Source organism: Dromaius novaehollandiae, chromosome 3 (assembly GCF_036370855.1).
Source record: "Dromaius novaehollandiae isolate bDroNov1 chromosome 3, bDroNov1.hap1, whole genome shotgun sequence".
NCBI classification, from domain to species: Eukaryota; Metazoa; Chordata; class Aves; order Casuariiformes; family Dromaiidae; genus Dromaius; species Dromaius novaehollandiae.
Genome location: NC_088100.1, coordinates 117,470,803 through 117,493,562, shown reverse-complemented (window position 1 = coordinate 117,493,562; position 22,760 = coordinate 117,470,803). Strand labels below are relative to the sequence as shown.

General features: G+C 45.5%; 1 protein-coding gene across 1 annotated transcript; it reads left to right on the top strand.

Annotated features, from left to right (window-relative positions):
* The first annotated feature begins 2,877 nt into the window (after positions 1-2,877).
* Positions 2,878-8,553, top strand: LOC112980000 (ankyrin repeat domain-containing protein 9-like). The gene has a single exon (XM_064509916.1). It carries the CDS (start codon positions 3,125-3,127, stop codon positions 4,013-4,015), a length of 891 nt encoding a protein of 296 aa, XP_064365986.1. The 5' UTR covers positions 2,878-3,124; the 3' UTR covers positions 4,016-8,553.
* Positions 8,554-22,760: the final 14,207 nt, after the last annotated feature.

Sequence of the window (22,760 nt, the reverse complement as noted above, 5' to 3'; positions counted from 1 at the left end):
TCTACCCATGAGTGCTCCAGGGAGCGTCCTGGTCTCAGCTGAAATGGTAAATTGTGTTTCAGGTAAAATCAACTTTATTTTCTTTTTCAGTTACCTTCAGCGCTGTTATTGCTCCAAGGGGACATTCACTCTCTGAATCAAAACCAGTTCTGCTCACCCTCTGGACTGCAGTTTGGCTGAGAGGGAAGCCAAAGCAAATACCTTATGAGTTAGGATGTGTTATTTTTAGCCACTGATGAAAATTCGAAGATCTAAACAGAAACTCCCAAACTTAATTTTCTTCCAGTTCATCAATAAAAGCTTTCCAGGTGGATGTGGTACATTTCTAATGGATCTATGTCATTTTACAAATGCACTATGTTTGTAATAAAGTTCAGGAGAGAAGCATTAAGATCAAATATCCCATCAGCTCCAGTTTTCCTAAACTACTGGAAAAGATAAGAACAGGCCAAAGACAGGAGTCACCCCAGCAGGCAGTCCTCTGGTACGGCAGAGATCTGTACCACTGAACCACACACAGAGATGAGCAAACTGTATGAAGGGCTCCCATAGTTTTGTGCTGGGCTTCCTGGGCAGAATTACAGGATAACCTGTAATTACGGGGTGACCTGTAATACAGATGTTTTCAAGTCCTGGACACACTGCACCCATGGCACAGAGTTGACCAGTGTCCTTGGGGCCGTTCACAGAACATTTTCTGTTGCCTTTTATGTGTCTCTGCACGCATGCTAGGTTTGACATTACAGCCACCGCTCTGTGACCGAGGGCTGTCCCTGAAGGGGCCTGGCCTGCTTTTTTCCCCTCTTCTGGCTGCAGACTCCTGCCCTGTTCCCAGTGCCAGCCCCAGCAGTCCTGCAAACCGGCGCCTCCTGAGCCACCGCGCAGCAGCAGCACTGCAAAAGCAACTGGGCTCCGTGATCACCCTGCCCTGGATGGGAAGGGCTGTATCAGTGGCAGAACAGCTTTTGCTCAGATGATTGTCAGTGGTGACATTTAACACCAAAGAAGCCTGTGAGCCTGCCTATGCTGGCGTTCAAAGTACCATGGATTAGGTGTCTGCACCTCCAGAGCACTGCAATTCCCCTCTCAATGTACCAAGCACTAGCTTCCCTATATGTATATACCCTGAACCTGAATTTATCTATACACCTGTAGCAGGTGTTTAAGGCAGTGAGGGTTGGTTAGTGGCTGTAACACCTGGGCAAAACCACAGCAATTCCTGGTTCTGTGCCCAGGTCCATCAGCAGGCTGCTTTGTAAACTTGGGCTCTTTAAAGTGTGTGTGGGTATATGTATGTGTGTTTCTGCAACATGGGAATAACAAAGCCTATCTAATTCCTAGGGTATTGTCATCATTTAGTAGCAGTAGGAAAAACCTTGTGAGAACATTAGACAAAAGAGTCTGTCCACTCAAATGCTAATTCTCCTCTCTTTTGAGTGTTTAAGTTTACGGCACAGTTCAAGTTTCAGATGTTCTCAGTTAGGAACTGGAAAAACAAAATGTGTATGTCCAAGTGCTCAAGTAATGCCTGATCCACAGCATGCTGAAATCAATGGAAACTTCTCTGTGCACTTCAGTAGGCTTTGGATCTGGCCCTGAACATGCACATGATTTATTATGACCATGGGCACAAGACAGGTAATAACATATGCAAATGACTATTTAGAAGTATTTCCATGCATAGCCACAGTAATAGTGGGCTAAAACTGGGCATACAATTGCTCATTCTAACAATATGAAAACTGGCCCTAACATGAAATGTTTAAGGCATAGACTTGAACACCCAGGACTTTGGAAGATGGGAAGGTGTGCTAGATCTAGACCCAGATTTGTAAGTGACCAGACATGACTTGGAGATGTTCAAATTTGATATTTGAGTACTATGTGTTAAATCTGAATATATTGAATATATTGTTGCCTGCTTGCTAAATGAAAAGAGAAGTCTTGATTTGCTGTGTTTTGCCTGTTTTGAAAACAAAGCAGTGAGATATGTTACTGTAATCTGTTAATGTATATGATGCATGGAAGTCCTCCTTCCTCAAGCATAAGTTACAGCAAAAGGTGCTTAGTTCAATTGCTTTCTAGGAATTGAATTCTGGTCAGGTCTTTGTGCTTCATCCTGTAGGCAACTGCCTTGGTCCTCTGCATCTTACCAGGGCTTTACACAAGTCTGATTGCTTAAACCCACTTCCCTCCCCCATCACAACTCGATCTGACCCTAGTCCTGGAGCATGACATCTGAGAAATGCTTAGTCCAAGGCTCTCCATCAGCCGCTGTGGTGTGGCCATTAACCTTTTGTTTATGTACGTGCTGTGCAACGCAGAGGCACTTCAGCTCCTTCCTTGCTAAACAAAGGCGTTTTAACCAAGCAAAAGGCTTTACGACTCTGGGCATGGTTACTCCACGTCCTGTTAGACTCTTTCCTCTGTGGAGATTCATGTTGGGATCTTAAACATCTCCGATGCCTTACAGGCAATCCATTAACATCAGTGTCCCCTAATTGGCTAGCCATACCATTATTTATAAAATAGGGTTCCCTTCCTAACTCTACAGCTACCGAACCCTCCATTTCATAAGTATATAATCATCTGTATTATCAGCTGTGGAACATTTTACACTGCTACATATTTTTGACTATATAAAGAGCTGTGTGTGTGTGTGAATGACATACAAAAAAAAAGATGAATATTGATGTTGCACTTACTGCAATGTATGAGCTGATCTGGTTAGACACGAAATGCAGACAGAAAACTGCCTCACCTCTCAAGCTAATTTTAGTCTCTCCCTGTCTTCTCTCTAGCTGTGTGTGTATAAAATCACTCGCAGCCTGACAGCGTTTCAGTAACCTGTGCCATGCACAGAGCAGGATGTACTTACTAACCATCTGCTTGCATGGCATGGGTTAACCGAGCCTGTGGGATTGTGCTTACCTAAACAAAACCACTGCAGTGAGGGGAAAAACAATGAATGGGTGGAGATGATCAGCCCATGCATTCCAGCGAGTGCAGTCCAGGCAGCAATGACAGCCTGAAGGTTGCAGCAGCAGCGGGATCTGCATTCCAAGTGCTCACATCTCACCGTCTGGAGCGATTTGACGTGGAGCTGCTCTTTATTTGCTGAGCCATGGCCAGTAACCAGGCCAGCCTGCAGGACGATCAGAGCAGGCACTGCAAGTTCTTGTCCTACATGTTCTACCAGGCTGTGAGAGATCACAAGCCCGTGTGGATGCTGGAAGACATGAGAACTATGGAGTATTTTTACTGGGAGGAAAATGCCAGCCTAAGAACATACTCACCTTCAGAAGCCCTTCTCTATGCAGTGGTGCATAATCACCTGCCTTATGCTCAGTATCTGCTGTCTCATTTTCCAGAGGAGGCTCTCAAGGTGCCTGGGGAACACTTCTGCTACTGCCCATCCTCTGCCCCTCACTTGGCCATGGCGGTCACATATGACAGGAGAGATATCTTGGGGCTGATCATCAAAATTGCACACAAGCTCCCCAGCTTGAACTCCTACATCAACAGGACCGGCTGCTTTCATCTGGAAGATGGGAAAACCCCCCTGCATCTTGCCTGTGAACTGCTGAGGTCAGAGACTGTCCTCATCCTCCTGGGGAACGGAGCTTCTCCCAGGATAGAGGACAGCAAAGGGCTTACCCCACTGGACGTCATCCTGGAGCAGATGTGGGACTCCAAAGTCAATGTGGCATCGAAGAAGCTCTGCCTTGACTACCTCTTGCTATTCATGCCCAACCCACAGTTTAAGATGCGGAAAGTTCTGCAGGATCATCCAGACCACTGGACAGCTTTGCTGGGAGAAGACAAATTCAACAGCCTGGTGGGGAACACACCTGCTTCTTTATATCTGCAAGCTATGCAAACTATTCTCCAGACTCTGCCCCCCTCCCATTTTCCTAAAAGCATCCAGGAACTACCTATACCTCAGGCACTAAAGCCCTTACCATCCTATGGCAAAAAGCTACCGACAAAAAATGTGGTAAATGTTTTTCCTTGACTTTATTCGCTGGGTCTTGGATTTTCAAAGGCAACCTAGGGGAGCTGGTCATCTACCACCCTCTGCATTTCAGTGTGATTTTAGTACTTATCCTGTTAGGTTATGCTGGAAAATCCAATATTTTGTGACAAGATTTTAAATGTTTTTCTAATTGATTGCAGGCACGGCACTTTTAAAGGAAAAACCTTTCTTGTTTTTTGTTTTGTTGTGCATGTGAAGGGTTAACAGTAGTTGAGACTGTGTTATGTTTGTTTTTTTAGCTGTCAACTGATATCAGTGTATCTGAATTCCCAATATGATAACTGTATCCTGTGTAAAGTACCTGGGTAAAAGGAACCACTTGCCCAGTGGGATTTTCGAAAGATGTAACTATGGGACTGTGTTCTGCTAGAGCTAGGATAAATACCATACTGTACCAACAGGGTTGAAATGTCAGGTTTCCTTTCTAACAATGATCCAGTATCATTAAGTAATAACCCAAAAGTCCATGGCTGCTGCTGCAGAGACGTAGAGCCAGTTCTGCAGAGTACGTGATTTTAATGAGTTACTTTACAGTGAGTCACGGTGTAGAGTGTGTAAGTGCAGAGAGGGACAGGGAGCGTACATTCGTGTAGGGGAGTAACGACAGGCAAAAGAGCTACCAAAAGCTCCCCACTGTCTCAGCTGGGAGTGAGGGGGTTAAAGGCGATCCTGGCCCTGATGCCTCCACAGAATTGTGCAGTGGGGAGGGAACCATCTTCCCTGCTGTCCAGTAAAAAGATGCAAATCGGAGCAGGGCCAATGGAAGCCCTGTCTTTCATAAGTGACATTATTTACCCTTGACTTGTGTTTTAGGGGTGAATATATCTCCAAAAGAGACATCGCTCACTAACTTGATTTACCAGTGGGTCTCAGAGCTGCCTGGACTTGCTGGTTATCCTAAGCTGGGGTATGACGTTCTGCTGTTAGAAGTTGTCGTTTGTTGTTGATTTGAGTATTTTTGCCTCCTGGGTCCAGACAGAGGGTCTGATCCCAGAAAATACAAATAATTCCCGTCGCCTGCCCCATGTGTGTTTGCAGCTTTCCAGGACTGAGCTCTCCTAACCGGGCTGGGGCTGCCCAGGCAGGGCCCTGCCTGAGCAAGGCACTGGTCCTGCTCTCCTGGCCGTGCTCTGCACTGGTGGAGCAGCAGCAGGATCATTCCCTCCTGACTCCCTTTGGGGGACATGCTTTATTTGGGACCCAGATGTAAGCATAACCCTCTGCTCCACTGAGGTAGGGTAACCCATTTCCGCATATCCAGACTGAACAGCAGTAAAAAGATCACTCATCTCTTTAAATAAATTTGGAGCAAAAGGCCAAGGGGCAGCAGTCCCTTTTTGCGAGGCTCTAGGTAAGAGAGGATGTGCACCAGAGCTGTGTGTGCACATCACGCTGAACGGGGGAGTCGCTCCACGGGAAAATGGCTTGTGTCTCATCTGGCTGATTCTCTGCTTGTGTCCAGGCAGCTGTACCAGAGCTGTATGCTTTTACATTGGCCCCGGCAGCACTTCTCTGCCTCTCTGCGCACCAGGTACCTGCGGTACAAAGCTGGCTGCGGCCAGGTGGAGCTTTCCTGCAGGGCTGTGCAACACGCGGGCATGGCCAGGTGCCTCGTCCTCACACAGACAGCGGTCAGCCAAGCGGGACGGTCCTCCCGGACACCCCTTCCCACAGGCCGTGGGAGCGCCTCAGTGCCAGCACTGCCAGTGCTACTCTGTGTGGAGATGCAGACTCACTCCCATCACCCTGGGAGATGGAGAAAATGACAGCCCAGCCCTGAGAGTGGCAAGCAGGCCATGAAAGGGTTAATCTTTAAATCACACCTCCCTGGTGCTGCATTGCCCTTCCACCCTGACCTCTGGGGACTTGCATTTCTTTCCCCATCCCTGTCTATGCCATCTCCTGTGCCAGGGGAGGGTGTGAGTGGTGGGGGAGAAACACAGGGTAGACCTCAGGTGAGGATTTTGTAGAGGGGCTGTCTGCACGGCAGCCTCTGCAGCACGCACCGGCAGTCGGAGGCTGTCACAGCTTTGGGAAGCAAGACAGAGCCCAAGGCAGATTTACATAATAAGCAGCAGCTGAGCTGCTTCTGTCGCACTGAGCCGTGCAGGCTCTGTTCAGGCTCCCCAGCCATCGCCGCTCCTCACCCCGCAGCAGTCTGGAGATGGAGGCAGGGGATGAAGCCAGCGCTTGCTGCCCACGGCTGAGGAGAGGCTGGACAGCAGAGCAGCTACGCTGCCCCCATGGCGCCTGGAGAAGAGGGTATTGGGCTTGTCCTCAACAGCAATGCGGTATCTCATGGGGATGGCGCTGGGTGAGAGGCGGAGGAGGCTGGCGAGGGATATTATTAGCATGGTAATTAGGCCCCAGAGCAGATATTCCAAGGAAGGAGGGCAGGGAATTCGTCAGCCATCACTGTGCTGGCTTGCTACCATGAAGGTTTCCATGCTATAATGAGCTGCAGAAATGACAGGAGGGAGGGGAAGGCTGCTCGGATTACAAAGCGGTGGAGGCAGGTAGGGACTCCCCGCTTACTGAGGTGGCACTTTACAGTAAGCCAGGGGGATGTTCCCAGAGGGCTGGAGCAACCCACTGGGAGCAAGTGTGTCTAATATGGTGCAAGGATCACTTTTTGACTATGAAAGCCAGCGATCATTGCAAGGGTCGGTGTTTAGACTCTTGGGCTATTCAGGTGGCTTTGTAGCTGGCAGCAGGATGCATCATGTGCTTGCATTCATCCATGCGTGAGGTTACTCTATCTACTGGCCAGCACAGAGGATAAGACATCCACTCTCAGCAAGTGCTCAAAAAGCTCATGCTCTGGGTTGTATCTGTGTCTGCAATTACTGCCCAGAAGAAAGCTGCTGGCTGGTTGTTGGCCAACATGCAAAACCGATGGTGTTCTCCACCCAGTTTGCAACAGGCAACAAGCCACACTAGAAAAAAGCAGTCCAGATGCCTATCATTTCTCCTTTTACTGTCCATTTTAACAGGTGACCGAGCACTGGATGGGCCTTGGCCACAGAGCTACCATCTGACCTCGACATTCAGTCCTGCTGGGCCAGAGTTTAGGGGCATTAGCATTGTGGTGCTTCTGTTACAGAACGTCTCTTCCCATCATCTGTGGTGACACCAGTGCGGGGTGAGGTTTCCTCCTGCCGGAGCAGAGGGAATCTGTCACCTGAACCGGGTTTACTCCCCTTGCAATGACCTGCTGTTAGTTGGGGATCCCATTTGTCTTCCTGCCCACTACAGTGAAGTTACATCAGATGCAGCCAAATCTACCTCAGCCCCATCTTGGTTGATTTTTTTCATTCTTTTCAAGCCAGGTCATTAGCAAAAATAAATTCTAAATGTTTTCCACAGTTCCTGCAATCTGACAGACCACAGTCTTGAAAAATCCCTACATTTGCATGACAAATATGTTTGTGACTTTGTTCATTAAAAAGGGTGCTAGGTGCCGTGTAGTGATGTTTACATTTGGCATATAAACATACTGGTTAAGTGTAGTTAAGATCTTTATTTCTGAACTTGGGAAAAAGAATAAAAGTCAGAGAGAAAAGGAAGGGAGTAGTTTGTGTTAATCTTTGGATTACGGGTTAGCTCTGCAGGTTACACTTTGTATTTCAGTTTTGAAGAGTAGCACTGTAAAGATCTGACTTGTGTGTGCAGGCGTGTGTGTGTGTGTGTGTGTGTGTGTTCAGTTTTGATGAGTAACATTTCCGTGAGCACTGTGAGCGACTTTGTGCGTGTGTGTGTACGTGTGGGTGCACGTGTGCACATATACGTCTGTGTCTGTCTGTCTGCCCGCCCTCTCCTGGCAAAACTCATAACTGATTTACAATACTCGTACGCTACAGTGATCAATGCCTTAAGAAAGCAGCCTTTCAGTGAAATAAGTCTGTGTCCCAAGCATCATGCTACTAACAGGTAAGGACGTATCTTCTGTTGTAAAAAGGCAGCAGCTTTGCTCTTGAAATGGGTGTTTTATCCCTGAACACCAAGCACAAGGGCTTCTGCATGCCAACAGCCACAATCAGCCAGCCAAGAATTTGTGATAGTGGCCACATTTTATTCTTGATTTTTTTTTAAATAAGATCTATTAAACATACATCCTCATCTTTCTTTTCTCCTAGTACTTAAATGTGAAAGCAGACTTCTGCTTCTGGGCTGCCAGCAAAATTCAGCCACCTGTGACTTCCTAACCCTATGCTTCTATTTCTGCAGCACCATTAGCAAGAAGGACAGACCAGATTCAGATCTCAGTTACATCTCTTTACACCTGAAGTAACGCTTTTTAAGTTAATTGCACCACTCCAGGTATTTGCTGTACAAGAGAAAAACAGAAACTGGCTCTATTTGTGCACTATTTTCTTCAAGACTCCATAACTCTGATTTCAGCATATAAATAAACGTGATGCTTAATCCCTGAACACTTTTTTACATTTTTGGTATTTTGAATGTATACAGATATATATTTTCCATCTCTCTAACACTGATGGGCATTTCCCTATTCCCAGTTTCCTTGGCTTTTTGGGGGTTCAGCGTGACAGTGACAGATGCTGTTGTTCACTGATTAAGACTGAATGTTGCCATGCCCAAGTACAACTGAATGTTCATTGTATGATATGACTTTCTTATAAAGCCATACTTTTGTAATTTAGGTTTCTCTTTTTTTAGGAAAAAAATCTTCCATATAATTGTGTTTGTACATTACTTGCTGCATGATTAAAGATAAAAAGATTGCAACATGTACTGGGAATAAAATATATATGCATACCCTGATATAAATATATTAGCTGTGAGAATTATTTAATCTGGTTGTATTCCTGTAATAAACTTGCAGTATAAACTTGATGTGTCTTTTATTAGCCAGTTGGTCAAAACCACCCACCAGTATCAATTGCTTTTGCTTTGGCTGATTTTGATGTTTGATGATTTCATTCTGACTGCTGAGCCATTACTTCCAAAAACGTGATTGGAGGAACATAAGGTATTTCTTCCCAAACTTGCAATAGCGGGCTATGCTCTCCGAGGATGACCCCAAGCGCTGAGGTGAGCCCACGTTTCACAGATCTGCTGCAAGATGAGGGTGAGTCACAGGAAGGGGCTCAGCAGGGAAGGGTGATAATTGGTTTTGGAGATTTTCATCTTTAGGTTTGAGTTCAGCCCAAGGCAGCTTATGACAAAATTGTTTCCAGTGAATATCACAGTGCTAGCAGGTTCCTTTCTTCATCTGCAGTCAACAAGCTTCTTTCCTTCCTAATCTTTCTTTTCTTTTTTTTTAAATAAAGACAGACACCCGCAGGAAAGCAACCAGCACTGGCTCCGACTTCTCCTTCAGGCTCAGGTGCTTCCGCAGGTCCTCGGCCAGGTGTGCACCTCAGCCAAGCGCACACCTCGCACCCGCTGGGCCCCCCAGAGTAGTGACCCACCCACTTCTGCACGTAGGCAGAGCCCACCTGGCGCCTCCGTTGCCCTGCCCGCACCACCAACTCAAAACACCACAGCATTTCACATGAAGGTATCAAGGGCTTGCGCTTTTCCTGCCAACAGCACCCACAGCTCTCCTTGGTTACCACACAGTTAGCATGGCAGGCTGTCCTTGCATACTAAGCTATTGGTTTCCTGGAAGAACACAGAGAGGGAAATTGTTTCACTAATCCCACTACAAAGGCCAAGACTATCTCCTAGCCTTTGTACCGGGAGATTTATCCCCTAACTATTCCACTGCAGGAATGGGATGTGAAACACATTATCATGTGGTCCCCAGAGATGCAAGTTTTCTGGCTTATTTGCTTCAACCATTCTTTGGGGAAACTGTATTTGAGGATGAGGAGCTGATTCATTTTCCCTCATGCCCTGGCACCTCCGCTGTGGCTGATGCCAGAGGGGCCCGTGAGCAGCCGTGGTGGCTGAGAGCACCCCGGGCTGACTCACCGCTCAGTGCCAGCCTGCAGGCACCCTGAGGAAACTGCTGCTGAGCATTCATGACCAGGGCTTGACTGCAACTAGTGACGCAGCAATGAAAATCTGTATTTCCCATCAAGCTCCTACTTGATCTTTTTGCCCACTCATGTGTCTAGCCTGGTACATCCAGCCTTGGAAATGATGACAGTAAGACCTCCCTGGCTGCACATCACAAATCCTTTGCAGCTCACAGGCTCTCTACCCCCTGGCTAACGTCAGCAGTGGGTGGCAGTGACATACATCCCTCCAAGGCCAGGCTCCCAACCCTACCTTAGTAGAGAGATCACCACACCGCAACTCCTTTTTAGCTACGGGGGTCTCTGCACAGCTCTTCCCAGGGGCCTGCCAGCCCTCACAGGCCGTCAGCCCCCATTGTGGGGTTTCTCTGCCATCAGTATTGCTCCCCTGGCAGCAGTGATGAATGAGAACCGCTGGCCACCTTTTCAGGCTCAACACCGGCAGGCCTCTTCGCCTGTGGAAACCGGACTGGAGCAGCACTTCCAACGTTGCCATGTTACCAGTGGCCCCTGCACCAGTCAGTCTAGCAGGGGTGCAAAGGACGTGTTCATCTGGCATGGTTACCCAAGCCCAACTGAGGGCCAAGGCATTTTCTCCTCCCTGTTCGTCATTTGCAGGTGGGATCCCCATCCACTGAGTGCTTCACCAGATGCACCAGCACATGGACTTGACACCCAGGACTGGGTCAGAGAGAGGTTGTGGCCCTCATTTTTACTTATTGTATTTCAGCAGAAATATAGTAGTACAGTAGGCAATTCTCCTTGTTTCTCAGCTCTTTGGAAGAATCCAACCCAAATGTGGCTTCCATTTACATACCCTGCCTTTCTGTAAATAATTTGCTTTTGGTACAAGCCCAAAGGTGACTTTTTCATCCAGAAACGAGGCAGGCAGAGGTGGAATAGGCTCCATTCCACGTAGTACTTAATGTGGACGTGAACAAAGTAGCGTGGTGGCATCTTGGATACATGCAGTGTGGATGTGGACATGGTGGCACTGCCTGGGGCATGTTCACAGGCATACTGCTTAGGAGCGATTTAATGGGACCTGATCTTGATCTGATCAGACAGTGCAATCACTAATTCTCTCATTCAGGTCGTTTCACAACTGTAGTTAGTTGTAGCTCCCACACAGCAGCAGACAGCAAGACAGTTATTTAAATTGAGAGTGAAAAGTTAAGGGTATATTCCTCCGTGCTGGGGGTACGCATTCTCAGATTCAGCCAATGCAATGACAGAAATCCTGTCCACGCATCATTTAACTTGGAGAGCATGCCACTTGAGTGAGTTACCCCAAACATAGCTGATATGCTTGCGGCATCCCATGCTGGTTTGCTACTCAGCCCGTGGCTACCTGGCCAGCATAGCAGCAACGCCTCCTGGGATCACGCACTGCGTTTTGCTGCACCGCCACACAGCCGAGGATGCGGGTGACTGCGCACAGCCTTCACAGGGATCTAGCTCCTAAGACTCCCACAGTTGTCTGTAGCTCTCAGAAAGCTGCTCCAAAGCCAATAAGCCAGATTTCTCTGAGGGCTACTCCAAAAGGCTGCTTGAATTGGAAAATCAATGGTAATTTTCCAGAACGAGTCTCAGTTCCTCCTTTAATAAAATCTGCTCATATTCTGCCATGGATGTCTTGTGAAGCAGAGGGTTTTTTATTAGTGGGAAGGCTTTTGGTGAACCTCATGATTGCATATAGAGAGAAGATAACTGAGTATGTTCCGTATACCAGCTATGCCCACCCACACAGTGAGATAGGCAGATTCCCCTGCAGAGCTGAGAGGAGGAAGAATGATATTACATAGTTGTTAGACTCTCAAAAGGAAATCTGGGAGAAAAATAGATGAGAAGGATTGGGAGGGGGAGTATGGCTTTGAGGAAGCAACTCCTCCAGTTAAGCAGAAATAGGGAAAATAGTATGGACAGGAGGCTCTGGCAACAGGAATGAGAAGCCAGACAGGTGGTACTACTGCTTTCTGAGGCTGTTTTTAATTTAGGCAGTGGAAAATCTTGTTCTTTGTTGCCAAATTAATAGGGGAGATTCCTAATAATACTGAGCCAACCCCCTGTCCCCATCATGCTGTACATTATGTGCACATAAGAAATACAGATTATAACACTGCAAGCTTCTGAGATGGGAGAAGAAGAGGTTGACAAGCACTAGAAAAGGAAATAATCACTAAAGTTGACTGGAAATTGATGTTTCTGTTCCATCAGAAATGACAATATTGCAAAACAGGCTTCAATTCTGAATCAGAATGAAATTCAAAATACCAAGTTTTATATGAATTGAGTTTTACAAAGAAAACTTATACAGGACTATCAAAATATCTCTTAAAGAATAGCATAATTTTGATAATGTTGTAATATTTTGCTTTTTATTTTTAACATTTTATCATATATTACAGTCTCGAAGCATTATAAATAATGAAAGTTACATGCATTTAAATACTTCAATAATAGCAAAATTTTAAAAAGACAAAATTGAAATTTTCTTCATAAAGCAAAATATTCTGATATTTGAAACTCTTTATTCCGACTTTCTTCTATCAGAAATTTTGTCAAAATAAGAACATAAAAAACACTATTGAGTCAGACTGCTGGGTCCATCCAGCCCAGTGCTCTGTCTCCAAAACTGGCAATAGGAAAGGCTGTGTAAGGGTAGCACGTGAGTCTGGTCTCTTTCTACAGCCCGTTCCCTGCTTACTCCCTCAGTATCCACAGCTGTTCGATTAGGGACATTAGAGGGTCCTAGTCCTTTAGTAGCTCTCTATGGAACTGGTCTCCACCAATTTTGTCTAATTCCTTTTTGAGCCTGCTGGTACAGTCACATTCGCAACATCCTGGGGCAGCAACATACATTTATTTAAGCTTATCTGACACTTTTTTTTGCCCTCTCAGTTTAGAGAGGTCCTTCTGGTGTCTTTTTCTACCTGTGTGCTGTTTGCTTATCTGAAAGAGCCCAGTACCACTGCACACTCATAGATCTCATTGTTCACTGCCTCCTTTGGTTATCGATGAAGATGTCAAACTAAACTGCTTCCAGCACTGAATCCTGGGTCACACACAGCTAGCTTTTCTCTATATTGACCACTAAACCCCATCCTTTGCTTGCTATGCTGTAACCAACTTTCAGTCTATGAAAGAAGCTTTCCTCCTACATCAACTTTATTTCTTTAATAACATTCGGTGTGGAACCTTGCCAAAACCTTTTTGAAAATCCAAATACAGTATGTCCACTGGATCTCCCCTCTATGCTCTATCCTTGTAAGTTAGACATGTCTCTGACAAAAAATACAATTTTGATGAAAATGTATTTCCCAATAAAACCTGTTCTGACAGGACAAGTTAGAATTAAAAAGCATTGTCCATATGAATGACCTACAGATTTTTAGAACTTGTGCAAAATTTCTTTACAGAAGTATCTCCTCCAGCATGGAAGTGCTGTCCCATGCGAGTTGGAAGCTAGGAGCTGCTTAACTGAGCAAAGCAATACCATGCTGTAGTACCTCCCCAGTCCAGTTTTCCTTTTCAGTAAAGACTTTAAAGTCTAGATTTTAGGCTTGTAAAATGTAGCAGTCCATATCCCAGACCTGAAACCCACACTCCGTACATCTCTGGTCCCGGGACAAATACAGGGACAAATGCCTTTTCTACTTCTGCCTCTCTTTACTGATCTCATCTCAAAGCTCTCTGGAGGAAGAACATTGTTGCATTACATGTACACAACACCCAACATCATTAGACCCAGTTCATGCAACAATTACTTACAGGCTCTCTAGCAATGAAGTAACGCCACTGGAGCAGAAAATGAGCAGTTATAGGACAAAAAACTCTGTTCTTGTGCCTGGAAGGTGTTAGGCAGTAACACTGTAAATAGTCTTTCAAACTCTTATATATGAGTTTACAGATCCTAGAGAGATGCTATTTTCTGCTGTGATGCATATCTCTCCAGATACTAAACATCCCACCAATAAAGTTGATTGCTTGATGAAATCTTTTCCCTTGGACTACTCTTGTGGGGAAAACTCAAGTGTCCTTGATAGCTACTGCCTTTGGCTTGTTTCTGTACCAGGAGGCAGAGCACTACATGGTGATGGACATATAAAATTACATTCCATGCATAAACTGGGATTTAATGAAAGGAAAGCAGAAATGACAGGAAGAAAGAGCTCTGCTTCAATTAAGTTTCTGTTTAAAGCTGTGTTCCTTAGGCATTCAGAAATGCTTGCTCAGGCTTGCTCAGGCTTTTTTGCTCAGATCTAATGAGCTCAGGAAGGTGAAAGATAGGGCAGGTAACACAAGTTTGGGATTAGGGAGGCCAAGGCAGATTTCCCACAAAATTACCCAGCTAGCCTTTTCTACCAAATTAACAGTATTTTTGCCAAATTCTAGCAGTAGATTTGTCTTCTTTGACAAACCCAAACCAGGTTTCAAAAGGTCTGAGTTTTACTCCAAAACATATCATCCCTTGGAGTATAAAACATTAATTAAAATTTAAGGTGCCAACCTAAAGTTGTCTTTGCCCCTTCCTAGCCTCCTTTCATGGATGTTTAGATTTACAAAGACACTTCCATCAAGTCCTGAGCCTTTGCCCTCATCACTGTCTTTGTGAGAGAGGATTTGGGGGATGAATACCCAAACTTAAAGCTCTGATACCTACCCTGATACACAGTACTACATTAAAGCATATGCCAGCATCATGGATGATGTGACATTATTTCTTTTTCTTCCTCTCTCTTTTGCCCTCTGAGTAAGAAGATGCTGCCTCGGCCAGGCAGGACTTAGCCACCAGCAGTGTTGGGTTTTGCCATGTTTTGGCGTGGCTGTCGGCAAAACTCATCTAAGTCAGGGAGGCAACTCCTTGCCTTTAGGAAGATTGGGTCAGACTCTGTAAATCAGCAACACTAGCAGCTTTAGTCTGTAGTAACTATTGCTTTTTTCCTCAGTGTGGGATTTCATACCATCCTCAGTAATATATCAAAAGACTGTTGAACCTGGGAGGGCTGCTAATCAATGTGCTCCCACCAGCTACAGCAAGAAAAAAAGCTGTATTTTAAAATGGAAGCCATGCATAAGTTTTACACCACAAATACTTTAACTCTTTTTCTTTTTTTTTTCCCCATGGCTTTCACTGGAACGCTGTTTTTTCCTATTGCCTGATACGTTACACGGCTTCCTCAATTTTTCTGAAAGCCATCAGGCCCGTTGTGATCAGTCTTGGCATCACGAGAGCTTTGAAGCAGATCCACACAAACCTTCCCTCACACACACTCTTCACTGCGAGCGCCCCAAGGGCCCTGCGGGGCTTTTGAACTCCGAAGCCACCTTTTATTAGAAGAGAAAATAAAGCATGTAACTCATAAAACAGAGGACACTCAGCTGGGCAAGCCAGGATAAAAATAAGAGGAGATTATGAAAAACCCTCCCTTCCCCTCGGCTTGCTCTGGCTTGTTGGCTGTCCGGGCTGCGGCCAGGCAGAAGGCCGCCCAACGGCCGCCGCCCGCCTGTGCACGGGCCTCTCCTCAGGGCCAGCTTCGCACGGCACAGAGACGCCGCGACACGGGACAGGTAACTCTTAAACCAGCTTAGCGATGAGCGCTTCCACAAGCCATGATTATTATTTGCCTTTTCTTCATGCGGCTTTTAGGGTCTGCACGCGCAGACTCGCGACTCCCTGGGTGTCGCTGAGACAAGAAACCAGCCCGGCCTCGCCTCAGCCGCGCCGCCGCCGGCCGCAAGATGGCGCCGCGGCCTCGCTGGCGGGAGCCCGCCACCATGGCGGCTGCTCCGCAGCCCTGCCGGTCCGTGGTGGCGTAGCTTGCGGTCGCAGTATGGACGCCGAGGCCAGATCAGCAGAAACAGCCATAGGGTGAGGGCGCAGGTCGCGCACTGTCAGCCACCAAGGACTTGGGATGAATTTGGGCGAGGGAAGGGCTGCGCCCGGCGGAGCAGGTGGTGGCAGAGGGGCGGCAGTCGCCATTTCGGGCCTTCCGGAGCGGTGGTGGGCACCGTGGGCCCTGGCGGGGCACAGGGAAGGTGCCCGCCCACGCGTGGGCTCGTCCCCACGAGGGCCAGGACCTCTGCAGGGCCGTACCCCTGCGGTGCCCGATACAGAAGGGACAGGTGCCACTGAAGACACACGTAGCCATGTTTTGGGCACATTTGATTGAATATCAAATAGCTCCTAAAGCTTTACTTTTAGGTACTTTCAGGTAGTGGTAGCAGGCACAGTAGCCAAAAGTTTCAGCTTAGCAAAAAATCACTAAAGCTTTCAGGAGTTAGAGACTTCCGCTCAAAGGGTCTGTGCCTTTACTTTTCACTTCTCTTTGCCTCAAGGCTAATCAGCAGGCCTTGCAAACCAGAAGTAAACTGGTTAAAACTCAACTTTGTATGCCAAGCATAAAATAAAACATCTGTATATATCCCAGAAGCCTTCACAACCTCCTGTTTTATTAGTATGTCTAAAATAACTTTTGTTTCCCGACTCTAATTCCAGCCAGAAGCACTCAGATGATCCTCATAGGACTGTTATGTGTATTTCCAATTAAGCAATTTATAAGCACTGGCTTCAGAGAGCTTTTTGTTCTTAAGGAAATTATTTCTTCATTAAGCATAAAACAAGTCTTTCTTTACCCCTGCTCCATCTGAAAGCCCTTGTGCCCCCTTCACATAGGCTTTAAGTACTGAACTATGTAGAAGGAGATTAATCATCTTGTATCCCAACAAGGAGGCGAGACACCACAGCCGGGTCAGCCTCACAGGGAATAGGCTTTTCAGTGTTTGTTTTCAGAGAGAAGTAAAAGTCAGACAGACAAACACTTACTTGCAGGCTACTGCCTGTGCCAGAGGCAACCCACACAATCATGGGCCCTTCTGCAGTCTGACTGAGTCACGAAGAACTGCTGCAGATAAAATGAAGACAGCCAAGAGGGGGAAAAAAATCCCTTTCACAGCCAGCTAATGAGTAGAAGTTCCAAATTGTCTCGTTTTCCAGGCTGTGTACCTTAATTAGATGAATCATAGAATACTGAGGGTGGAAAACACAGGCCAAAGAGCTCGTAAGAGTCCACTTCATTCTTTTACACTGGCAGCATTATCTGCCTCCCTGCAAGGGAAGGATGTCGCTCCATTTTCTTGGACAGGAAAGTCATCTGGCTTAGTCATGATACTTTCTTCTTTTAAACATGAGGCATGGACCAGTGCAGAAAAATGAAGGGCAAACATGATGCATGACTGACTGTACTCCTATTCCTCTTCCAAAATCCAACTATTAAGATCACTTTCTGTAAAGGCACATACCAGCCCACTTTCTGGTCAAGGTCAGGCCCGTGACAAGACAGCATTAGCTGTGCTGAGCAGCAACACAAGGGGCCAGCTTCAAAGTGATGCCCCACCTGATAGTATTGGGAACTGACTCATAGAAGTCTCTTTGCTGTGGTAACAGGAAGACCTTATTAGCCTTGCACATTCCTGGGCCTCTGGGAGGAAACCCCCTTTTAATGTAAAAAATGGGCTGCACTCCCCTTATCTTTCTCTAAAAGAAATCTGAATGAGACAGCCTAATGAAGGGAGAGCTCTTGGATGTTTGAGATTGATATCTGGTATCTGGCAGTTTATAATGTCTTGGATGCAGACATGGATGAACTGGTAACAGAAAATGTAATTAGTACAGTTAGTAAACAGCTAAACTATAGCAGCAGGTAAGAGGCTAACACATCATGGCATGTAAGTCTGTATCTGTGCTTAGCTTGCACAGGGTAAGTGGAAAATGTGTAATGCATTTCAGTGGCACGAACAGCCCCATGTGGTTCTCCCAGGAATGGGCATGTAAAATGGCTCTGAGGGTAATGCAGCTAGTGGTGGTGCATTCAGCTGTGTAGTTCATCAGAGACACTGTGTAGCTCAGTGAAAGGACAGTCAGTTCAGAATGAACTTAAAACTTTGATGTTTCCTTCTCAATCTCTATATATTATTACATGACATACTCAGTAACACCACTTCTCATCTTTCTTTCTGTTACTGAATGGGTTTTTTTTTTAGCAGTACAAGGGAGAAATACATGGCTGTAGTTCCCTCAGCAAGGTCAGTAGTATCATGTCTTTTGGTTATTCTGGTTTTATAATGTCTCTTTCTGCCTTATAAGGAAATAGATTTTGAAGGGGGATTTGCAAGAAGATGGGGCAATACGTGTCATTGCACATGTCCCCTGGGACAGGGACAGCTCCACTGGCAGATGGGGAATTACTGATCTACAAGGTCGAGAAAATGGAGACATACTCTTATTTCATGGCAGCAAGAGAGAAAGGAAGACGATAGAGTGGAAAGCAAGTTATACTTGGTGCTGAGAGTCAGCACTGTTGTCAGAATGGAGGAGAGAACAGCACAGTAAATGTCAGAGACAGGTAAGAAGGATAATAAAGGGACTGGAAAGCAGAGATGTGTAGAAAATAATGCTGTAGTTGGAGGATAACACGAGAAGAGTATCAATGATACGATCATTATGCAGGGTATGAGACTGATTTGAAAGCTGTGCTCTGGGTTGACTGCAGTGTTAGAGAGGCCAGAAAGGGGGGAAGTAATGTAAGGCAGGAGGTGAGGTAAAAGTGGGCAAGAGCGTGAGCTGCATTGAATCTTAGAAACACTGCAAAAGGAGAATCATCAGGATTTAGGTATAGTCAAGTGTGGAAAAGAGTATGGAGAGTAACCAGAGCTGTCTGTTCTGACCTGAAGGATAAGGAACATTGCAGCATTCTTAGTTACACAAAATAAAGAGAGCAAGAGGAGACAATCAGAGAGCGCATTCAGGATTTAATTTTGCTTGGTGTTTAGTCAGCAGAAGACATGGGGGTGGTGATACTGCCAAAGCTGAGTTGGGGGAAATAGATTAGGAGCTGTGAGTCAGAAGTATGAGCTCACGGTGGCGTAGCTGATATTTGAAGCTGCAGAAGGAGTGAGGAAAGCTCTAAGGGGACATTTCTTCCTGCGCTTTACAGCTCAGAATCCCAGCAGAACACAAACAGTTCAACAGCCCTGAGTCATGGGAGACATGCAAGAGCATGTCAGAGGCAGAAAGGAGAAAGGGGAAGCAGGGGCCATATAAACTGATATGTGATCTGGAGCTGCAGGAATATTCCTTGAGTAGAGATAGGAATTTGAGAGAAAATGCCTCTCAAATTTAGATTGCTCACTGGAGATAGCACCCCTCTGGAGAATCTTCTGTGAGTAAAGTTTTAGGATGTGTGCTTCAGCTGCCGTAAAGAAGTCTCTTCGGTAGCCAAGCTATTCAGTATCTAACTGGATGATGCATAATAACAGATGGACCGTGAAGGCACTAGTCATATTCCTGTCTATAATGGCAGTCATTAAAATCTTTTCATTTAAATAGCTTATCTTTGTTTGCTTTCCAGGAATACTGTTGAAATCTCATGTGGTATCTGAATGCATTTTTCTCCCCTTACTCAAGCCTTTGTAAAAAGGGAAGCGCTTTGTGACATCTCCTCATTCTTACATACCTGCCTTAGTGACTGTGATAACAACATGCTCCTCTATTGCTCGGGAAACTAGCTTTGCATGCACTGTTTCATCTACTCCTTAATTTTTCCACTGGGGCGCTAAATCTGGACTAAGCTGAAATACTAGGACAATAATTCTTAATCCACTGTGGAACATTAACTGAGTGTTAAGACAGCGATTTGCTGTATATTATGAATGTGGCTCCATTTCGTTTCCTCTCTGGAGATGCTGATTCACTGATGGAGTGATGTTCTTCCAGGCAGGAAAAGATTAACTAGAGACAACAGACTCAGAAGTAATAAATAAGGCTGTAAAACAAAACTGCCTGATACATTATTTTAGAAGCCGTATATAAGCATGTCATCAAAGATGTGTTGTAACGCACACATGCAAGGGAGCAGAGTTAAGATGGTGCCTCTAATCTTAAATGTGCTGGTTTGCGAGGTTTCAGAGTTTACAACTGTGTATTTTACACCACATCAGTCCAGCTCTGGGAAGGAAGTTTGCATCTATTTAGCTACAGCAGCAGTGTTCTCCTTTCGTTTTTCTCTTAACCCTGTCAGCGTCAGAGTGTTCTTCAACAGACCACAAGCACCACGACCACTGGTTCACAAATGCAAAACAGACACAGGAGAAGAGGCAGGTCCCTTAGTTCTTGAGATAACAGAAGATCCAGTAGGAAGCAACCATACTTCCTGCTCTTCTCTCTTGCTTTTGTGTTTCTCTGGTCCAGAAAGAGCTGGGCTCATATTGTCCGCCTAGCTGTTGTCCATATTGTTGCTGGGAGCTTACTAGACTGCTCTTCTACAGGCCTGGGACAGGCAGCATGTTGGGAATATTGAATATAGGCAGAAGAAAGGGACTCGCTGGGCTCTGTTTCTGTCTTTCATGGACGATGGCCACATGGCATAAATTGTAGCAGTCTTTTGAGTATGCTAATCTACTTCAGGGCCAAAACTGGCCCATGCAAATTGTGAAAAACAGGCGGTTGTAACAGTTGTAATTGTCCTCTGAGTGGATTAAGGTACAGAAGAGAATCTGAGCTTGCTTATTCATTATGAGAAGCCACGTGGCTGTAGGGCTCAGTGTTAGCAAAGCAGCATGCTTGCCTGTTTTATCCTGAGCAAATAAATGTAAGAAAACTGATCTGTGGCTGCTAGCAGGTTACAAGAGAGTTAGGGTCTCCCTGAGTTTTCTCTATGTGCAGAACTCCACAGAAGCCCCCTGCCTGTGTCTGGGAACTACAGTCCATTCCCCCAAATCTAGGCTGTTAACTTGCTAAAGAAGACAGAGGAAAGGGTTTGATCCTTATTCCTATGGCCAGTCAAGGAGGTAGAATGCCCCATTTCCTCTTGATAGTGTACTGTGTAGCTGTGAAAGATCAAATCTCCAAAACATGCTCTGAGAGTGACCCTGCTCTCTCACCCTTCAGGTGAGGGTATTCCTGGTGTCCTGGCACATGGGTCTCTACTGCCCGCCCAGCTCTTCCCTCCTGCTGCAGGAAGAGTTGGATGCATATGCTGGTGACTCGCAGTGCCAGCCGTCTAGCTACGCACTTCGGGGAGCTTCACTGCTTCACTGCAGGGTCGTCATTGACATTCTTAGCACATTCCTTTCATTTCTTCCCCCTGGCATGGCAATTGATATTCCCTACAGTACTGCCTCATTTCTGATCAGGCTGTTCTTTACAATTTGCTTTTAAAGTTTTCCCCCACCAAAACTTGCCTAGTAAGAGCTTTTGTATAATTGCTGCTCAATATTCACATTTCAAGGCAGTATCAGTTCCTGCAGCTGGCTGCAGGCTTTCTTCACCTCCTGCAGTGTTAATCCACACAGCTACCTTAATTGAATAGTCCAAACACAGGAATAGGCTTTCTTTTCTCTTCTCAAAACAGCATCTTTCTTCCGCACTTTTTTTTTTTTTTTTTGCTTTTACTAATTCTGTTACCTCTGCAATAGATCTTCAAAACTCCTCTCCTAATTGAAGTGGGCTGCAGTATCTGCCAGAAGAATTTTTCGGTGTATATTGTAAGTGGTTGTCATATTTCCCAACTTTTACAGCCTTGAGGTAGGCCTGGCTGATTTGTGACCGCTGCCAGAGAGGTGGTTCTCATTTTCCTTCCCACTTAGTCACCTGCTTTAAATAAAAAACAGTTTGTTTATCTTCATCCATATGGGTTTGGAAGTCTTCAGCACCATACATGTCATTGGGCTCCAAGAGAAAGAAAGACAATAGATCAAACCACGCTCACTTTCCAAACTCTAGCTCTAAAGTTTCCCCCTGGACTTGAATTTCCTGGTTTTAGTTCACTTCTGAATGGCACTGATTTAAGCATTTTCTTTACTCCTCTCCCCAGATAAACAGTTCTCTTTTTTTCTATGGGGATTATCTATTTGTAAAGGTTCCTTGATACTCTGCCTACACTTTCCCGTCAGATCATTTTAGAATTCACGTATTTCTAATTGTTTCTCCCATTATGATGTTTAGGTTCTTGCAAACAATTTTGAAACATCTTCTGTCATTCTTACCTTTGGCATTGTTACTCAGCCAGGTTAGTGAGTTCTTTTTAATTTCCTCGCTCCAAGTGTTCTTTTTTTTTTGATTCTGGCAGATGATGTTCCTCAAGTTCAACCTCTTATCCTATCTGCCTCTGCCTGCCAGCATTCATAACCTTTTTCTTACAAATAGTTCTCAGCACTTTGCCAAAATGTCTTAATAAGAACAAAATGGGAAAAAATGCAAATGCTAATGACATTTATTGAACACTCCAAGAAATGATCCTCAGGTTCTTCTCTTGCCAAAATGTGTGTGATATGCTATCTTTTTGGCCTCTTGCTATGAACATAAAAATGAACTTCCTCCTTATTCTTTTGCTGTAATTTTAAAAGCTTTTATTCCAGATAGGTGGTTTAACTGTCTTTCTTGGCATATTCAACAACCTAGGAACCACTGGCCTATTTCTTTGATGATAAGTGGAAGGGTAAGTGGGTGGGGAGCAAGCTGCACGACACAGCATCTCTCTGGGTGGTCACAGTCATTTTTGTAGTTATGAGCCTGTTTGACTGTCTCTCTACCAGTAAACAAACTGAAGTCAACTGGCAAGGCACAACTAAACTCACGCAGCCTCCAAAACAAGGTAGCTGCATCCAGGTTGCCTGTTGGGAATGGTCTGTAGCCTGTGCCAACTCCCAAACCATGTACAGGTGTTGTCTGGAAGGGT

Coding starts and splice junctions, on each gene's coding strand:
- LOC112980000 (XM_064509916.1), top strand. CDS start 3,125: ATGGCCAGTAACCAGGCCAGCCTGCAGGACGATCAGAGCAGGCACTGC.